The sequence below is a fragment of the Thermobia domestica genome, chromosome 10 (assembly GCF_964235325.1).
Source record: "Thermobia domestica chromosome 10, izTheDome1.hap1.1, whole genome shotgun sequence".
NCBI classification, from domain to species: Eukaryota; Metazoa; Arthropoda; class Insecta; order Zygentoma; family Lepismatidae; genus Thermobia; species Thermobia domestica.
In genome coordinates this window covers 141,887,379-141,903,305 of record NC_137463.1, presented here as the reverse complement: position 1 = coordinate 141,903,305, position 15,927 = coordinate 141,887,379, and the positions used below count along the sequence as shown (strand labels likewise).

Genomic DNA, 15,927 nt, shown 5'->3' with positions numbered 1-15,927 from the left:
TATTTAGATCTTGATATGTGAAGAATATTTCTAATGATGCTGTAAACATTACCATACTGAGTTACGAACTTCTCTTTAACTTACATACCGCCATGATATTTTACAATCAAAATATTTTTAAAGTTAAAATATTATGTTTTCGAAATGTTTATAAAGCATATAGATCTACTCTCTTGCACCATTCAGTTCACTTCAAACATCAAAAAATTTACAAACGGTCTCCCCAAAAAAAAAAAAAAAAAAAAAAATGTATTGAAGCCCCCCCCCCCCCTTCCTGCTTCCGCTTCTCTTTCCCTACAGAAACTAGAATTTTCTGATCTTTCATGGTCAGTTATTCAATTATATAAAACCAGGATCGGAAAACTTATTACAGTTTTTTTTTTTACATCAACTTTTCTCGAAATCATTACTAAATTTTCTGCCTCTCAAGGACTAAAGAATCTGAAAAGGGGTTTTATCCCTTGAAAGCTACCGCCCACAGGCAAGTATCATACCATATCTGAAAGCTTACAGTATTGGCTACTCTGAAATATAGGAGTTTTTCACTCCTCATGCAGTATTGCCACGTAATAAGAGAAGAAAATTGTAAAAAGGGAATTTTAGGGAATTTTTCTTACATTTTCCCTTATTACTTCCCTTTCGTCAGTACTATTGAATACTGTATTAATCACCTAAAAGCCTAAATAATTCTAAAACTAAAGAGATGCAATTTTTACTTCTGTGATCATAACGAACATAGTTAGAGGAATTTCGAAAGACCACGGGATTTCGTTACCATTTTCATTAGGGATCTAAAAAGGGGGTTTTAGCAACTGAAAGCTACCACCCACAGTGAAGTATCATACCATATATGAAAGCTTATAGTATTCGCTACTCTGAAATATAGGTGTCCTTTACTCCTCATGCAGTGTTGCCACGTAATAAGAGAAGAAAATGGTAAAAAGGGAATTTTTAGGGAATTTTTCTTAATTTTTCCCTCATTACTCCCCTTTCGTCAGTACTATAGGTAAGTGTGTTACATCACTTTAAAGCCTATTTAATTCCAAATTAAAAGGGGTATAACTCATTGTTCTATGACTAAAATGGACAGATATATAGGTATTTCAAAAGACCACTGAGCTAAGTAAAAAATGTCTGTAAGATTCTAAATTGGGGGGGTTTACCCCCTGAAAGCTATCGCTTTCAGAGAAGTATCATGCTAAATCTGAAAGTTCAGAATATTAGCTACTCAGAAATACAGGTGGCATTTACTTCCTTTAAATGAAACCAGACACCCCATTTTTCGGGGTCTGGCTCAAGGACTATACCGTCTACAATGCAGTGAGCAGAGTGAGTCGGTGGGTCGCAATGGATCATGGTCGTTGGTGGGTCACAGTGGGTGGTGGGCAGGCCCGTGCTGACCCACCGGGTCACTGGGACATGTCCCGGTACGCCCTCCGAAATATCACATTATAAATAAAGGTATGTTTTTTTATATAATAAATTCTTACAGTTATTGATAAGAAATTCGTGATAAGTACAGTGGGGTAAGGCGCCCTTGCGAAACCTCATCAAAGATAAACGGTTTTATTTATTCCTGTGTTTTCACAGTTCTGTACAATAAATACATACCCCTACTTTTGGAAAAGAACCTGTAAAGGGTACAGTGCGCCTTGCGCATAGACTGCCTTCCGGCATTATAGATAAGTAATTTTCATTGTTCTTCTGTATATCTAGTTCTGTACAGTAAATTCATACAGTGGCTATTGGTAAAATACCTGTGAAGGGTACAGTGCGCCCTTATAAAAGGCGGCCTGCGAAATATCACATTGTAAATATTTTTTAAAAATTCTTCTGCACCAGATTTGTGTTATACAGTAATACAGTTGCTAATGGCAGAGAACAGGTCTGCCGTGTCGTGACAAAACGCTGTAACTTTGGCGAAGAAGTTTTGCGAAAATGAGCCTTAAAGATTTCATCCGAACATGTGATCTGTATCGTGTAGAAATAGTGTATCTTGACTTTGGAAACACGTGGTTACATGTAATGTTACGTAAATGCATGTTGTGTGATTAAATTTGGTGAAAATTGATTGGTTGACCATTATTGCCTATTTACACTGGTTCTACACGATACAGATCACATTTTCGGAAGAAAACTTTAAGGCTCATTTTCGCAAAACATCTTCGCCAAAGTTACAGCGTTTTGTCACGACACGGCAGAGGTAACGAGTACACCCACTTTTCAAAAAATATGTATAAAGAAAGTAAAGCAATTAACATGCAGGTCTATTAGATAAGAAAATATACGAGTTTTTCATGCTGCTACTCATTTATTGCCCAAAAAAATCAGAAGCTAAGCGCAATCGATATAGCACAATTTAAATAATTCAAGCATTTCAGCTCTTTTTTACAAGTTTGATTGTTCCTGTGTGTTTTAGAGCAGCGTTCGAAAAATCAGTGCCTATTGTATTTCTAAAATATAGCCATATTGATTTGTTGGTATATTTAGCTTTACTTTATTTGATAAACAATTTATTACAAGAATTAAAAAGTCTCTAGTAAAGACGTTATTACAGTTTAGATATATACGTTACTAAACGAATTTGGTGGTTTTAATACATAAAATGGGGCCCATATATACCGGGTGAGGCATTTAAAACTGTTTTTTTGAATATCTGGAAAACTACAAATCGGATTTTGAAAAAGTTGTAATAAAAATTGTTCGCCTCAAAGGGGGACATCCAATGATACCACACTAGACCCCCTGCCCCCACCCCCCGGGGGCGGGAGGGGAGGCAACTTTGAAATCTTAAATAGGAACCCCCATTTTTTATTCCATATTCTGATTCCCCGTGAAAAAATACGTAACTTTTGTATTGAACATTTTTTTCGTTGCGTGATAGATGGCACCGGAATCGACAAAAATCAAAATGGCTCACAAACATTTGAAAAATGAGGCATTTAAAACTGTTTTTTTGAATATCTGGAAGACTACAAATCGGATTTTAAAAAAGTTGTAATAAAAGTTGTTCGTCTCGAAGGGGGACATCCAATGATACCACACTCGACCCCCTGCCCCCACCCCCCGGGGGCGGGAGGGGGGCAACTTTAAAATCTTAAATAGGAACCCCCATTTTTTATTCCATATTCTGATTCCCCGTTAGAAAATACGTAACTTTTGTATTGAACATTTTTTTCGTTGCGTGATAGATGGCGCTGGAATTGACAAAAATCAAAATGGCTCACAAACATTTGAAAAATGAGGCATTTAAAACTGTTTTTTTGAATATCTGGAAAACTACAAATCGGATTTTGAAAAAGTTGTAATAAAAGTTGTTCGTCTCGAAGGGGGACATCCAATGATACCACACTCGACCCCCTGCCCCCACCCCCCGGGGGCGGGAGGGGGCAACTTTAAAATCTTAAATAGGAACCCCCATTTTTTATTCCATATTCTGATTCCCCGTGAAAAAATACGTAACTTTTGTATTGAACATTTTTTTCGTTGCGTGATAGATGGCGCTGGAATCGACAAAAATCAAAATGGCTCACAAACATTTGAAAAATGAGGCATTTAAAACTGTTTTTTTGAATATCTTGAAAACTACAAATCGGATTTTGAAAAAGTTGTAATAAAAGTTGTTCGTCTCGAAGGGGGACATCCAATGATACCACACTCGACCCCCTGCCCCCACCCCCGGGGGCGGGAGGGGGGCAACTTTAAAATCTTAAATAGGAACCCCCATTTTTTATTCCATATTCTGTTTCTCCGTGAAAAAATACGGGTGCTTGTTTTAGGTGAGTCCTCTTGCCTCTCACCATCGGGGTGCTTGTTTAAGGTGAGTCCCCTTGCCTCTCACCATCGGAAGCTCCATATTTTATCGAAGCAAATGTTCAAAATGGTGTCCGTTTTCTGCAATACACATTACAACTCTGTTTCTGAAGAACAATTCTACTGCTCTAAGTGTCTCTTCGCTAATGTTTGCATATGCATTGATTATGCGCTGCCGCATATTTTCTGGGGTTGTTGGTTCTTCCGTGTAACATTTTGCTTTTAGCGTTCCCCACAGGAAAAAGTCGGAAGAAGTTAAATCAGGGGATCGTGCAGGCCAATTTTGAGGACCACCTCGTCCAACCCATCGATCAGGATATTTTCTATTCAAAACCTCACGAGATATCGGTGAATAATGCGCTGGACATCCGTCTTGTTGAAACCAAATATTCATTCTTGTTTGAAGTGGGACATCTTCCAGTAGTGTTGGCAAAATATTATCTAAAAAATCGGCATACATTTGACCATTCAAATTCCCGTCTATGAAGTATGGGCCAATTATTCGAGTACCTAAAACACCGCACCAAACGTTCACACTCCATGTACGTTGACGCTCGGCTTGCCTTAACCAATGTGGATTATCTACTGACCAATAATGCATATTATGCCGATTCACTTGACCAGTATTCGTGAAAGTTGCCTCATCAGAGAAAAGTATCTGTGAAATAAAATCATCATTAACTGCTAATTGCTGTTGTATCCAATTGCAAAAGTTCAAGCGGTGTTGAAAGTCGTCCCCATGTAGTTCCTGATGCAACGAAACGTGATATGGATGGAATCTGTGTTCATGCAGTATGTGCAGAACACTTCTTTGCGACATTCCAGAACTTCGTGCGATTTGCCGAGAACTGATGTGAGGATTTGCAGCAACTGCAGCTAAAACATTCACTGCGGCATTTTCGTTCGTCACAGGCCGTGATCGGACTCGTTGTCTGGGTTGAATACTTCCAGTTTCAATAAATAATTGAATAATACTGCGAAAAGTCGTTGCAGAAGGAACATTCCTATCAGGGAACAGGTTAGCATACCTTAAACGTGCTTCTTCTACTGTCTATTTGACTCAAAGTATTCCTTAACTTCGTCACCTAATGTTACTGATATCTTCAATTGATCCATAATAAGAATTTTTCTGTAACTAATGAACAACTATTTTCATCATTATTGATCACAGACTCTAACTACATAGCAACGTCCAACTTCATCATACGATACGGACTATTGTCTTGTTGCCCATATTCTTTTCTTTCAGTTAACATCCCATTAAAAGTGAAATCCACAATCGAACTCCACTCAATAGAATTTCATCAAGAAACTAATCCTTGAAACTACATGTTATTCTCACCAATACAAACAACGACATAACCCTGAATGATACGTGAACGTACTTTGTGAGTACGTTATGTAACATTGTCTTTCTTGGCGCTGTCTAATAGATAGCGCTCTAATAGACAACAATCAAAATGAGTAAACACCGCTGACAAGTGATAAGAAAATGTTCGAAATTGTGACTATTTTTTGCGATATATTTTGCATTATTCAAACTACCGTCTACGAAGCAAGAACTGCTATCACGCGTAGCAGTCCATGGTTAGATTTCCTGTAGGTGTAACACTTGCAATTAGGGATGGGCACGAGCGAGTTCGAGCAAGTTTTCTTTGAAACTCGACTCGACTCGACTCGAAAAACTTCCTCCAACTCTACTCGAAATTCTACTCGAATTCGGGTTAAGTTTCGAGTCGAGTCGAGCCAATTCGAGCTAAATCCTGTGTGTAGTTCCAAATACTCTTTTCAAATATCCTACGTAGATAATATAATTATCAATGATATTACTAGTAATATACTACCACTACTACAACTTATTATTATTATTATTATTATTATTATTATTATTATTATTATTATTATTATTATTATTATTATTATTATTACTACTACTACTACTACTACGCGGTTTGTATCTGAATACTAAAAACTAGTTGACTGTCTATCTGCGTAGTCGACAAGTCTTTAGGAGGCAAGGACATCGGTCATGAGGTTCTGGGTTTGAGTTCCGGAGGAGCAAGCCAAAAATTGATAAAAGTTATAGGGCGTCGGTCAAACATGTTCAAAACTGCTTGGTCCGGGTTTAGGGTTGTCATCGGCTCAAGCGGTCGGCTCACAGCTTATTCACTATCAAGCCAAACAGAAAAGTGAGCCAACAGCTCACCGAAGCGAGCCGGCTCAGCCATAGGCTCAGTTAAGATGAGTCGAACCGAGTCGATGGGCTGCTTTTAATGGAGCTGGCTCGAGCCGATGGCTCACATGAGTCGAGTTGGTGGCTGATCCGAATGGAACCGGCTCGAGCCATCGGTTCAATTGTGCCAAGTCGCTGGCTCGTCCCAACCAAGCCGGCTTGAGCTGTTCGCTCAGTTGAACCAGCCGAGCCTATTGACATCACTGCACGGATTGGGCTTCTTCTGGGGCTCAAAAAGTCGACCGTGCAGGTCTAAGCCTAGACGGTAAGAACTACAGTATATACTTATATTGGTGCTCACGAAATTTGAAGCTGTCTCGTTATAAAAATCTATTGTTGTCTCGTTTTCGAGACGAGATGACATATACTAAACGTACCCCCACCAGATGTACCTCTGTCGTGAGAAATATTAAAAGTATTCGACATTACTGCTTACATTACTCATGGCTTTCGCTTTCCAGTCTAAACAGGCCATAATTTAAAAACGAGTTAAAAAGAGCTGAATGTGCGAGCCATTTATCAAACTCGACTCCACTCGAAACTCGAGCTCAAAACAGTGACTCGGCTTGGAACTTGACTCGAGAAAATTACCTTTGACTCGACTCGAATTCAACTCGAGTCGAGTTTAAGCTCGACTCGCGCCTACCCCTGCTTGCAATGTGTAGTCTATTGCAGAAAAGGGGGACCATTTCGAACGTTTGTTCGTTTGTTCAGTAAACAATGAAGATGTGTGAGAGGCAAAGAGACAACCCCAAAACAAACACCCGAATGGTAGGATGCAAGAGGCTCAACTAAAATAAACACCTCGATGATGAGACTCAAGGGGACTTACCTGAAACAAGCACCTCCTTAGTGAGAGGCAAGGGGACTCACATTGAATCAGCAAACAAAAGGCAACAAACTAATAGATACTACGTCCACGTAGTCCAATTGAAGTAAATTTCACCTACATCGGTAACAGAAATTACACCAAAAATATGGGCAAAGTAATGAATTATGTTCTGGAGAATCAAGTGCTGTGCTTAAAACATTACAGTTTCTCATTAAAGATTTTAGAATAACCACCTTTCAGAATAACTGAGATAGCGTTACGGTAGTCAACTATGGTGTCATTTGATAGTATTTACAAAGACATCAAAACTATCTACTTTAATTTTCTTAATCTGATGCGTATTTCTTGGATATTTTTCAATTGTTCGAAACAAATTTTCGTCGATTACAGCGCCACCTATCACGAAACGTAAAAAATGTTCAATACAAAAGTTACGTATTTGTTCCCAGAGAATCCAAACCTTTATTAAAAAATGGAGGTTCTCGTATATTATTTCAAATTTGACCCCCTCCCGCCCCCGGGAGGTTGGGCAGGGGTCGAGTGTGATATTCTTGAATGTTCCCCTTCGAGATGAGTGATTTTTTTACGTTTTTGTTTTAAAAATCCGATTTTTAGCTTTCCAGATATTCAAAAAAACAGTTTTAAATGCCTCATTTTTCAAATGTTTGTGAGCCATTTTGATTTTTGTCGATTACAGCGCCATCTATCACGCAACGAAAAAAATGTTCAATACAAAAGTTACGTATTTTTTCACGGGGAATCAGAATATGGAATAAAAAATGGGGGTTCCTATTTAAGATTTCAAAGTTGGCCCCCCCTCCCGCCCCCGGGGGGTGGGGGCAGGGGGTCGAGTGTGGTATCATTGGATGTCCCCCTTCGAGAAGAACCACTTTTATTACAACTTTTTCAAAATCCGATTTGTAGTTTTCCAGATATTCAAAAAAACAGTTTTAAATGCCTCATTTTTCAAATGTTTGTGAGCCATTTTGATTTTTGTCGATTACAGCGCCATCTATCACGCAACGAAAAAAATGTTCAATACAAAAGTTACGTATTTTTTCACGGGGAATCAGAATATGGAATAAAAAATGGGGGTTCCTATTTAAGATTTTAAAGTTGCCTCCCCTCCCGCCCCCGGGGGGTGGGGGTAGGGGGTCGAGTGTGGTATCATTGGATGACCCCCTTCGAGACGAACAACTTTTATTACAACTTTTTCAAAATCCGATTTGTAGTTTTCCAGATATTCAAAAAAACAGTTTTAAATGCCTCATTTTTCAAATGTTTGTGAGCCATTTTGATTTTTGTCGATTCCAGCGCCATCTATCACGCAACGAAAAAAATGTTCAATACAAAAGTTACGTATTTTTTCACGGGGAATCAGAATATGGAATAAAAAATGGGGGTTCCTATTTAAGATTTCAAAGTTGCCTCCCCTCCCGCCCCCGGGGGGTGGGGGCAGGGGGTCGAGTGTGGTATCATTGGATGTCCCCCTTCCAGACGAACAACTTTTATTACAACTTTTTCAAAATCCGATTTGTAGTTTTCCAGATATTCAAAAAAACAGTTTTAAATGCCTCACCCGGTATATATATATATATATATATATATATATATATATATATATAGAGAGAGAGAGAGAGAGAGAGAGAGAGAGAGAAAGAGAGAGAGAGAGAGAATAACGTAATAAATGTAACAAACGTCGGGAGGTAATTGCTGACAGTGAGATAAAACGAAAAGTATAGACGAACCGGTGGGAAACAGTGCCTCCTTTCAGCACCTTGATTACTCGAAATTTTTTTCGGAAAGATGTAAAAACAGCCGTAGCTCAACAACAAAACGTCAGATCGAAGTCGGGTAAAAGAAAATGTCCATTATTTTTAGTCGTAGATTCTATTAGTGTACAATTATATATAATGCAGTGGTGACACAAGAGTAGCTCCCAAAGAAAATGGAGTATTCCTTTGACTATTTTATCAGACGCTGAATCAGGGAAATTAATAACAATCAGGTACAAGATTCCAACAATCAAAAAGAATAGTACATCATTCAAGTTAGAACAACATTAGAATACGAAAGAAAAAGAGATACACATGTGTGATTGTCCTATCTGTCTCAGTACAGAATAAATATTCGGAAGAAGAATTTAAATGAAAAGAAATATTTAACGTATCACGATTGTATCTTCTAGGCTAATGGTGACGGAAGATAAATGAACGGCTTCCTGTCCAAGTTGCAAGTGAGCGAAAATGGAAAAAATAACTTTAATCCAGATTAGGTTGAAAACGAATGTGCATGCATAGGACAGTAGTATTCAAAAATGCTAAGATCATATGTGACGAACGAGTGTACAAAGGATTCCCAAATATTGCGTGAATACATATCGGGCAAAAGAAAGTTACATTAAAGGCTTTCATCCTCGTAATATGTACGTAATTCCATGGAATATGATATTTCTATGCACTGGAGCAACAAAAATGGACGAAACACGAGATGTTGTACACGTTGCATAACGATAGGAAGAAATACGCTGGGACAGTATACTTGATTTATCCGTTAGGTGAATCTTCTTCCAGGAATACTTTCGAGGGGCTTTTTCCCTCCCTTGGAGTTGGCGAACAGACTTTTACCCCTAAACTACGAAGAACTACATTGCTATTGTGAATATACTAAAATATACTAAAATAGCGTACCAGTGTAGCCCACTTACATATTGATTTTGTCACTGTTACAGGAAATCGCACCATGTGGACAGTTGAATTTGAAGACAGTGTACTCGTACTAGGAATGATCAGAGACCGTCCTGAAACTAGCCATGTATAGGGGTAAAAATCCACATGCAACTCTAGTGAAAGATCAACTGCAAAGATTTAGTGTGAGCGTGCGGTGCGGTATGTCGATAATTTTGTGGTAGGACCTTATTTATTACCGGCAAGCCCGTGTGGGAGTACGTATCTTTTATTTTTACATAATGTTCTCCCAAAATTGTTACAACGTGCCCTTCAACATAAGACAGCAGATGTAATCCCAGCGTGACAGTGAACCTGCACATTTTGACAGGAATATGCAGACCTACCTAAATCTAACATTCCCAGATCGTTGGATTGGGAGAGAAGAACCTGTGTTATGACCACCTCGTTCACCCTACCTCACGCCTCTTGATTTCTTTTTTTCTGGGGAGAGTATAAAACGCCTTTTGTATAAAACACCAGCCACGACAGTCGAACTTGTGGCTCGAGTTAATATAGCTTGGCAGTCATCTCCGAAATTTCAGGTGTTTGATTGTACGCGGAAAAAATTGCTTTGCCGATTTCATCTTTGCAATGCAGTCAACGGTGAACAATATCAGACTGTGAACTGTTAATCTTCACGGCTGTCTCATGTATACATACTGCATTGCACGAATATATATAACATGGACTACTGATTATTGTAAAAACGTTATACTGTTGGATGAGTCATCGTTCACTTTATTTGAAAGCACGGGCAATGTTTATGTGTTGCGGGCACCCAAACAAGCATACGATCTGTAATATCTCCGCCCAATGGTAACGACTCTGTAATGATGTGTGCCAGACATCCGCGTCACTAAAAATGCAGATGTGGTTATTTTAGGGGACCGGGATTAAATGCTTCCTATGATCCTGGTGTTGTTTTAGTGCAATGACGAATTTCAGGATGATAATGTGCCCATCACACAAGTGGAGCTATGTGGCGTGAGATGAACATCTCTTCTAGCCTGCCGAATTCCCGGAACTGAACATAATAAAACACCTGAGGCCAGTTTTGGAAACACGAATCCAGTGCAGATTTCCGCATTTTCTTTACAGAACTGAGTAGTACACTGTACGGGGAATGAGGTAATATTCCTCTGTCTACCATTCACAACATCTAGGACTCCATTCGATGTCGGAGCGGAGCTGTCCTGAGGGCGTAAAAATCACCCATCGTCATATTAATCTAGTCCATCGCCATATTAATCTAGTAAGTTGCACTATTTTAAAATAAATACCTGTAAAACAATTACGCGCGCATTCAACTGATCAACATCTGTACAAGTACGTAAATAGAATTCAATCGTAGTTTTAAATTCTATTCTACAGGAGAGGTAGAGAATAGACAAATGAAATGATTTTGAAGATTGACTTACCTGCAAGATTTATAACATCTTGGGGGTTTTGTTTTATTCTTCATTCCACACGGAACAGTAACTACGGTTCTTTTACAGTGACAGCGAACATCGACGGTTCGTGGGCATGGATAGCACATTCCTTGATGGCAAATAGAAGGACATTTATGATTTCCGCACATCAAAGTTCGTCCACATTGTTTTTCACAAGGTAAACAATTTCCACCACAGCACTGAAACAAAGTTACATAAAAAATTACTAATAATAAATGTGTGTGTGTTCCGTCCACGTGGCTGCCAACTCCGCATGCCTGATACCAAAATAATAATAATAATAATAATAATAATAATAATAATAATAATAATAATAATAATAATAATAATAATAATAATAATAATAATAATAACAGAAGACAACACCTCGTTATTATGGCATCAACACGTGACCCTAGGATAAGTACCAGCACCATTACCTACGAAGGGGACATAAAAGACGCTGCAGGACCTTAGAAAGCATCAGTGGCATTTGACTCCAACTGCTATGAGTAGGAGAAATTTCTATCCTCTCTCCAGCTAGTACGGGCAGGAGACTCTTTTATCCACTTTCCGAGCTGCTACAGGCATAAAAAAAGCTTGTACTTTTTCAGTGGCCGAACTAAGAGTCGTTGTCCAGGCTGCTGTGGGCCCGAACATTCTACACAATGCTCTTCTTCTCCAATTCCCACCGCCAGGAGAAATCTACCCTCTCTGGGCAAGAGAGATCTTAGCACCTATTAAGGAATATTAGAAAAACATTTTACTCTTTAGTGAAACCCTGTAATATAGTTTGTATAAACATTTATAGTTTTGTAATAGAACGAATGAGGAAAGTAAAAGTTCGTGTACCATTGACTCTATCGAAATCTAAAGTATATTATATGGTGATCGCGACCAGTTCAGTCATAACTTGACTACTGATCGGACAATCCTTCCTTTGGGACGCTTGTTTCTTACTAACGGAAAACCGAATTTACAATTTCTTGAACTTTCTAACTGAGGTTATGGATATAGAGGTTGATTTGTTAGGTATTTTTTATGGCTACTTTTCTTGCGAGGAAGAACACTTGCCAGGATAAAAATAAAGAAAATATATAGAAAATAAAATGCGACCCTGTTATACCATATTGCATTTGATTATATAACGGAAGACCCTGACAGATCTTTTATGTTGCTTGATCATCTGATGGTTATATAGACGTGGATCCCCAAGAAGGAAAGGAAGTCCTACCAATGTATTTATAGGATGTTGCTTTAGACCTGACTCTTCTTTAAAAGATCAGAATCAACTCGGTGCTAACTTAGAAACAACTTAAAAAGAAATTAATGTCTTTGAGTCGGCCTCAACTTTACTCGTATAAGTCGGGACTCGTATAATTTTTTTCAAATCCAACAAGAAGAATGCGAACCAATCAATGCCTAATTCTTAAGGAAATTGCGAGCAATTCGCCAATTAATGCTCAAGACCACAAGATCCACTTTCTGTCGCTTGAGCTCCAGCGTAACTACCTCTCGCAAGTATCACCTGAGATATTCCAAGCTATGATTGTTGGCATTTTCCCTAGTCCAACATTACTCAGTTTTTTTTTTTGACTCATAACATCCTCCTCAAATAAAATTCAAGCATATACTTTAAAACTTGGAAATCATGCATAACGAATTTAATTTGTGCTCGATCAAATTCGCTGTAACACTGCTCTACTGTAATATATTATATAAAAATGAAAAGCATCTTGTTTGTGATCGCATCACTAGGAAACGGCTAAACCTTTTGGAACGAATTTTTGGATGTAATTATTACGTACCACGAACTGATATTTTATTATGTTACTTTGATTAAAATGGATATTTTAGGAAGGGGGATAGAGGAGGATCAAAATCTATGCTAAAAATTCAGTATCCCGATGATTCCCTTAAGTTAGGAAGATGAAAATTGGTACTTACCATTTAAAATAAGAGGAACCATGTCCCACTGTAACTGAGGATTCCCTCTTAAAAGGAGAAAGGGGTGTTTTATACAATTTAAAAGCGATATTGCCTCTTGTTTCTGATGGCATCACGGGGAAACGGTTGAGCAATTTGAAATGAATTTTGGAATATACCACCCACCTTGAGAAAAAATGAAATCTGAGTTTTACGTTCCATGGTTATGCCGGCTAAGCTAAAGGAGACGGTGATGATGAGAAATGAATGAAATGGTGGAATGAAGAAAGTGGAAGGAAATAGCAGAACCCCGAGAAAATCCACGCGCACGGTGTTTGTCCACCAGAAAGTTTACTTGGCTTGAGAGGGGATCGAGCCAGGAACCCTACGCGCCAGAGGTGAACGTTCTTCCACTGAGTCACCGCGGCCCACCATCAACTTAGAGCTGTTGATATTATATATATATATAATGTTACTTTGATAACGGGCACATCCTAAGGAAATAGGGAGTTGAAAATTTCAGCCAGAATTACATCCCATGAGTAGGTCAAGCTAGGAAGATTAAACTTGGTATATAAACTCCTCATTAAAAATAAAGGGACACTACTTCCTGTTCTGGAAAATTTCAGTTGTTAAGGAAAGAGAAGGGCGTTTTCTATAATTTCTTTCTTAACATTTAAATCGACGTTGCCCGCTGTTTGTGATCGCGTCAGAAGGAAATGGTTGTACAGTTTGAAATAAGTTTTTAAGGATTGTTAGTACGTACCTCAAGCTGAGCTTTTATCGTTTAACTTTACTTAAAACGTATCTTAAAGGAGAAGAAGGTTTAAAATTCGCGTCAAAAACAAAATATCTTATGGAGATTTTATTATTACATTTCCACTGGTATGCAGTACCGGCGGAAGGGCCGAGCGAGCCGGGCGACCGCCCGGGGCGCCAAATTTTAGGGGAGTTTGGGGGGCGCCAAAATCCTTGCTAAATTTATATTATTGTAAACGGTGAACTAAAAATTAACTTTTTCATAAATTGTGTAGCAACATTGGTTACTACCTCATGCCATAGGCCTCACTCTTTATAACAACCCCGGTTTCTTCTTGAATCTCCTATAAAGGAAATCCCTTCATACCTTCACCTTATTTGTCTATAAAAAAAATCTCCGCTGACAAAGCTAAAGGCTATTGTTGAGAGTTGGGAGTTTTGAGCAACAACAACACGCTCTGACACTTACAACCGCCACGGTGCTGACAATTGCACTCCTTGCGACAAAGCTATGTCGGCCGCTCTAACAATACACACAAACAATATTGAGTTATCGGCAACCAAAAAGAAATTAGTCCTGTTTGTACTGTCAAATGTCTCGTGAAAGAAAATTATAAATCAGAAGTCATGTACAGGTAGTGCAGGCTTCATGGTGTGCGTGTTCTTCTTTTGTCTCCTGAATTTCGACTCTTAGTAGAAGAATCGTTGCGTTAATGTGTTCTTTATCAACATGTCGGAAAAAAAAGAAGCCTTCTGGAAATGTATACAGAAAAAGAAGAGCACAATTAGCGGCTGAAAATGAGAAACAGGCAGCAGCATTAAAGAAATTCTTTCGTACTCCTGAAACAGACAATAATGGAAATGAAAACGTAGAACCGGAGAATGAGGAAGCCAGCAAGAAATCAACAAATATTCCAGAAGATAACAACACAGTACAGGTAAGTAGGCTTACATTACGTAACGTATTTTCGTTTTATTACGTTTAATAGAGAAGAGGTGTTTACACACGTAGCGTCTTAGCAGGCTGGGGTGGGTAGGGTGGCGGCCTCTCAGATAGGCGGCGAACTTCAGGCTCAAAGAAAGTTCTTTCCCCATTAATATAAGTAGCAATAATTACATTCTATACCAACACTGATGCTTGATACATGTACCAAAGCGATAAAACTTTTACTCGTTAGATGTGTATTAACCAACTTTAGCTGTATTTCAAGCATTCATCTATTAATTAAGTAGATGGCCTCCGTAGTCTAGAGGTTAAAGCGTTGGACTCATGTCTACGTGCTCCTGGGTTCAATCCCCGGACTTTCCGCTTTTCAACAGCAGGAAAACTGGGGAGTCACATAAATAAAGATATGACGGTCACTTGGCCTGCAAAGCTCCTAATACGCCTGTTGGCGGGTAGTGACACGACCGGCTGACCCGCGTTCTGTTACTCAGGTGGATGAATTTTTACCACTCGCTATCAGATGGCGTTGGAGCAGGCCCAGGATCTATTGGTCTGCCGTGCCAGTGATTATTATTATTACTATTATTATTATTATTATTACTATTATTATTATTAGTAGTAGTAGTATTGTAGTAGTATTAGTAGTAGTATCGTCTACTAACTAGAATTCCGAAGAGTTAAAATGTATGATTGTTACCGTTAACAGATCCCCGTGGAGTTTCGCTATCACAAATTTTGCAATAGACCCATTATTTCATAAACATATCGTAAATAACATATACCAGTGTGAGACTATATAGATTATGTTTCTATCCAATACGATTAACGTGACTTAAAAAAAAGTGTCCGGGCTTCGGCAGCTAATTTGAATGCATTCGCATCTATTTTATGAATGCGCTGATTCTTGATGATTTTCACAACACAAAGTTGTTAATGAATACGGAGAGAATTTAATTTTTATGTACAGTTAGCAAAAGAAAAAATGAGGCCATTCTTACCTAGATTCTGTAAGAATCGCCCCATTTTTTGTTTTCCTAACTGTACATTTTCACAATGAACACGAAATATGTAGATTCAATATTTATACGCAGTTATTTTATCATTTATGCATTTTCTTCACCTTTAGAATACAAATTATATATATATATATTTTTTTTTCTTTTAAGAAAAGAAACTTTATTTGTAACGTATTAGTTCTTTTCCTTTCCACAGGTGGATCGATCGATTACGAGCATTTCGCAGGAGGAAGAAGAACAATT

At 38.4% G+C, this 15,927-nt stretch overlaps 1 protein-coding gene across 6 annotated transcripts in view; it reads right to left on the bottom strand.

Annotated features, from left to right (window-relative positions):
- The window catches only part of LOC145662754 (NF-X1-type zinc finger protein NFXL1-like), a 582,971-nt gene that overhangs the window by 184,121 nt on the left and 382,923 nt on the right, over nt 1-15,927 (bottom strand). For all 6 annotated transcript variants that reach the window (XM_081728623.1, XM_081728621.1, XM_081728624.1 and 3 more), the window contains one exon: nt 11,026-11,237. In XM_081728623.1, coding sequence (XP_081584749.1) covers nt 11,026-11,237 — 212 coding nt within the window. The remainder of the gene's footprint in view (nt 1-11,025; nt 11,238-15,927) is intronic.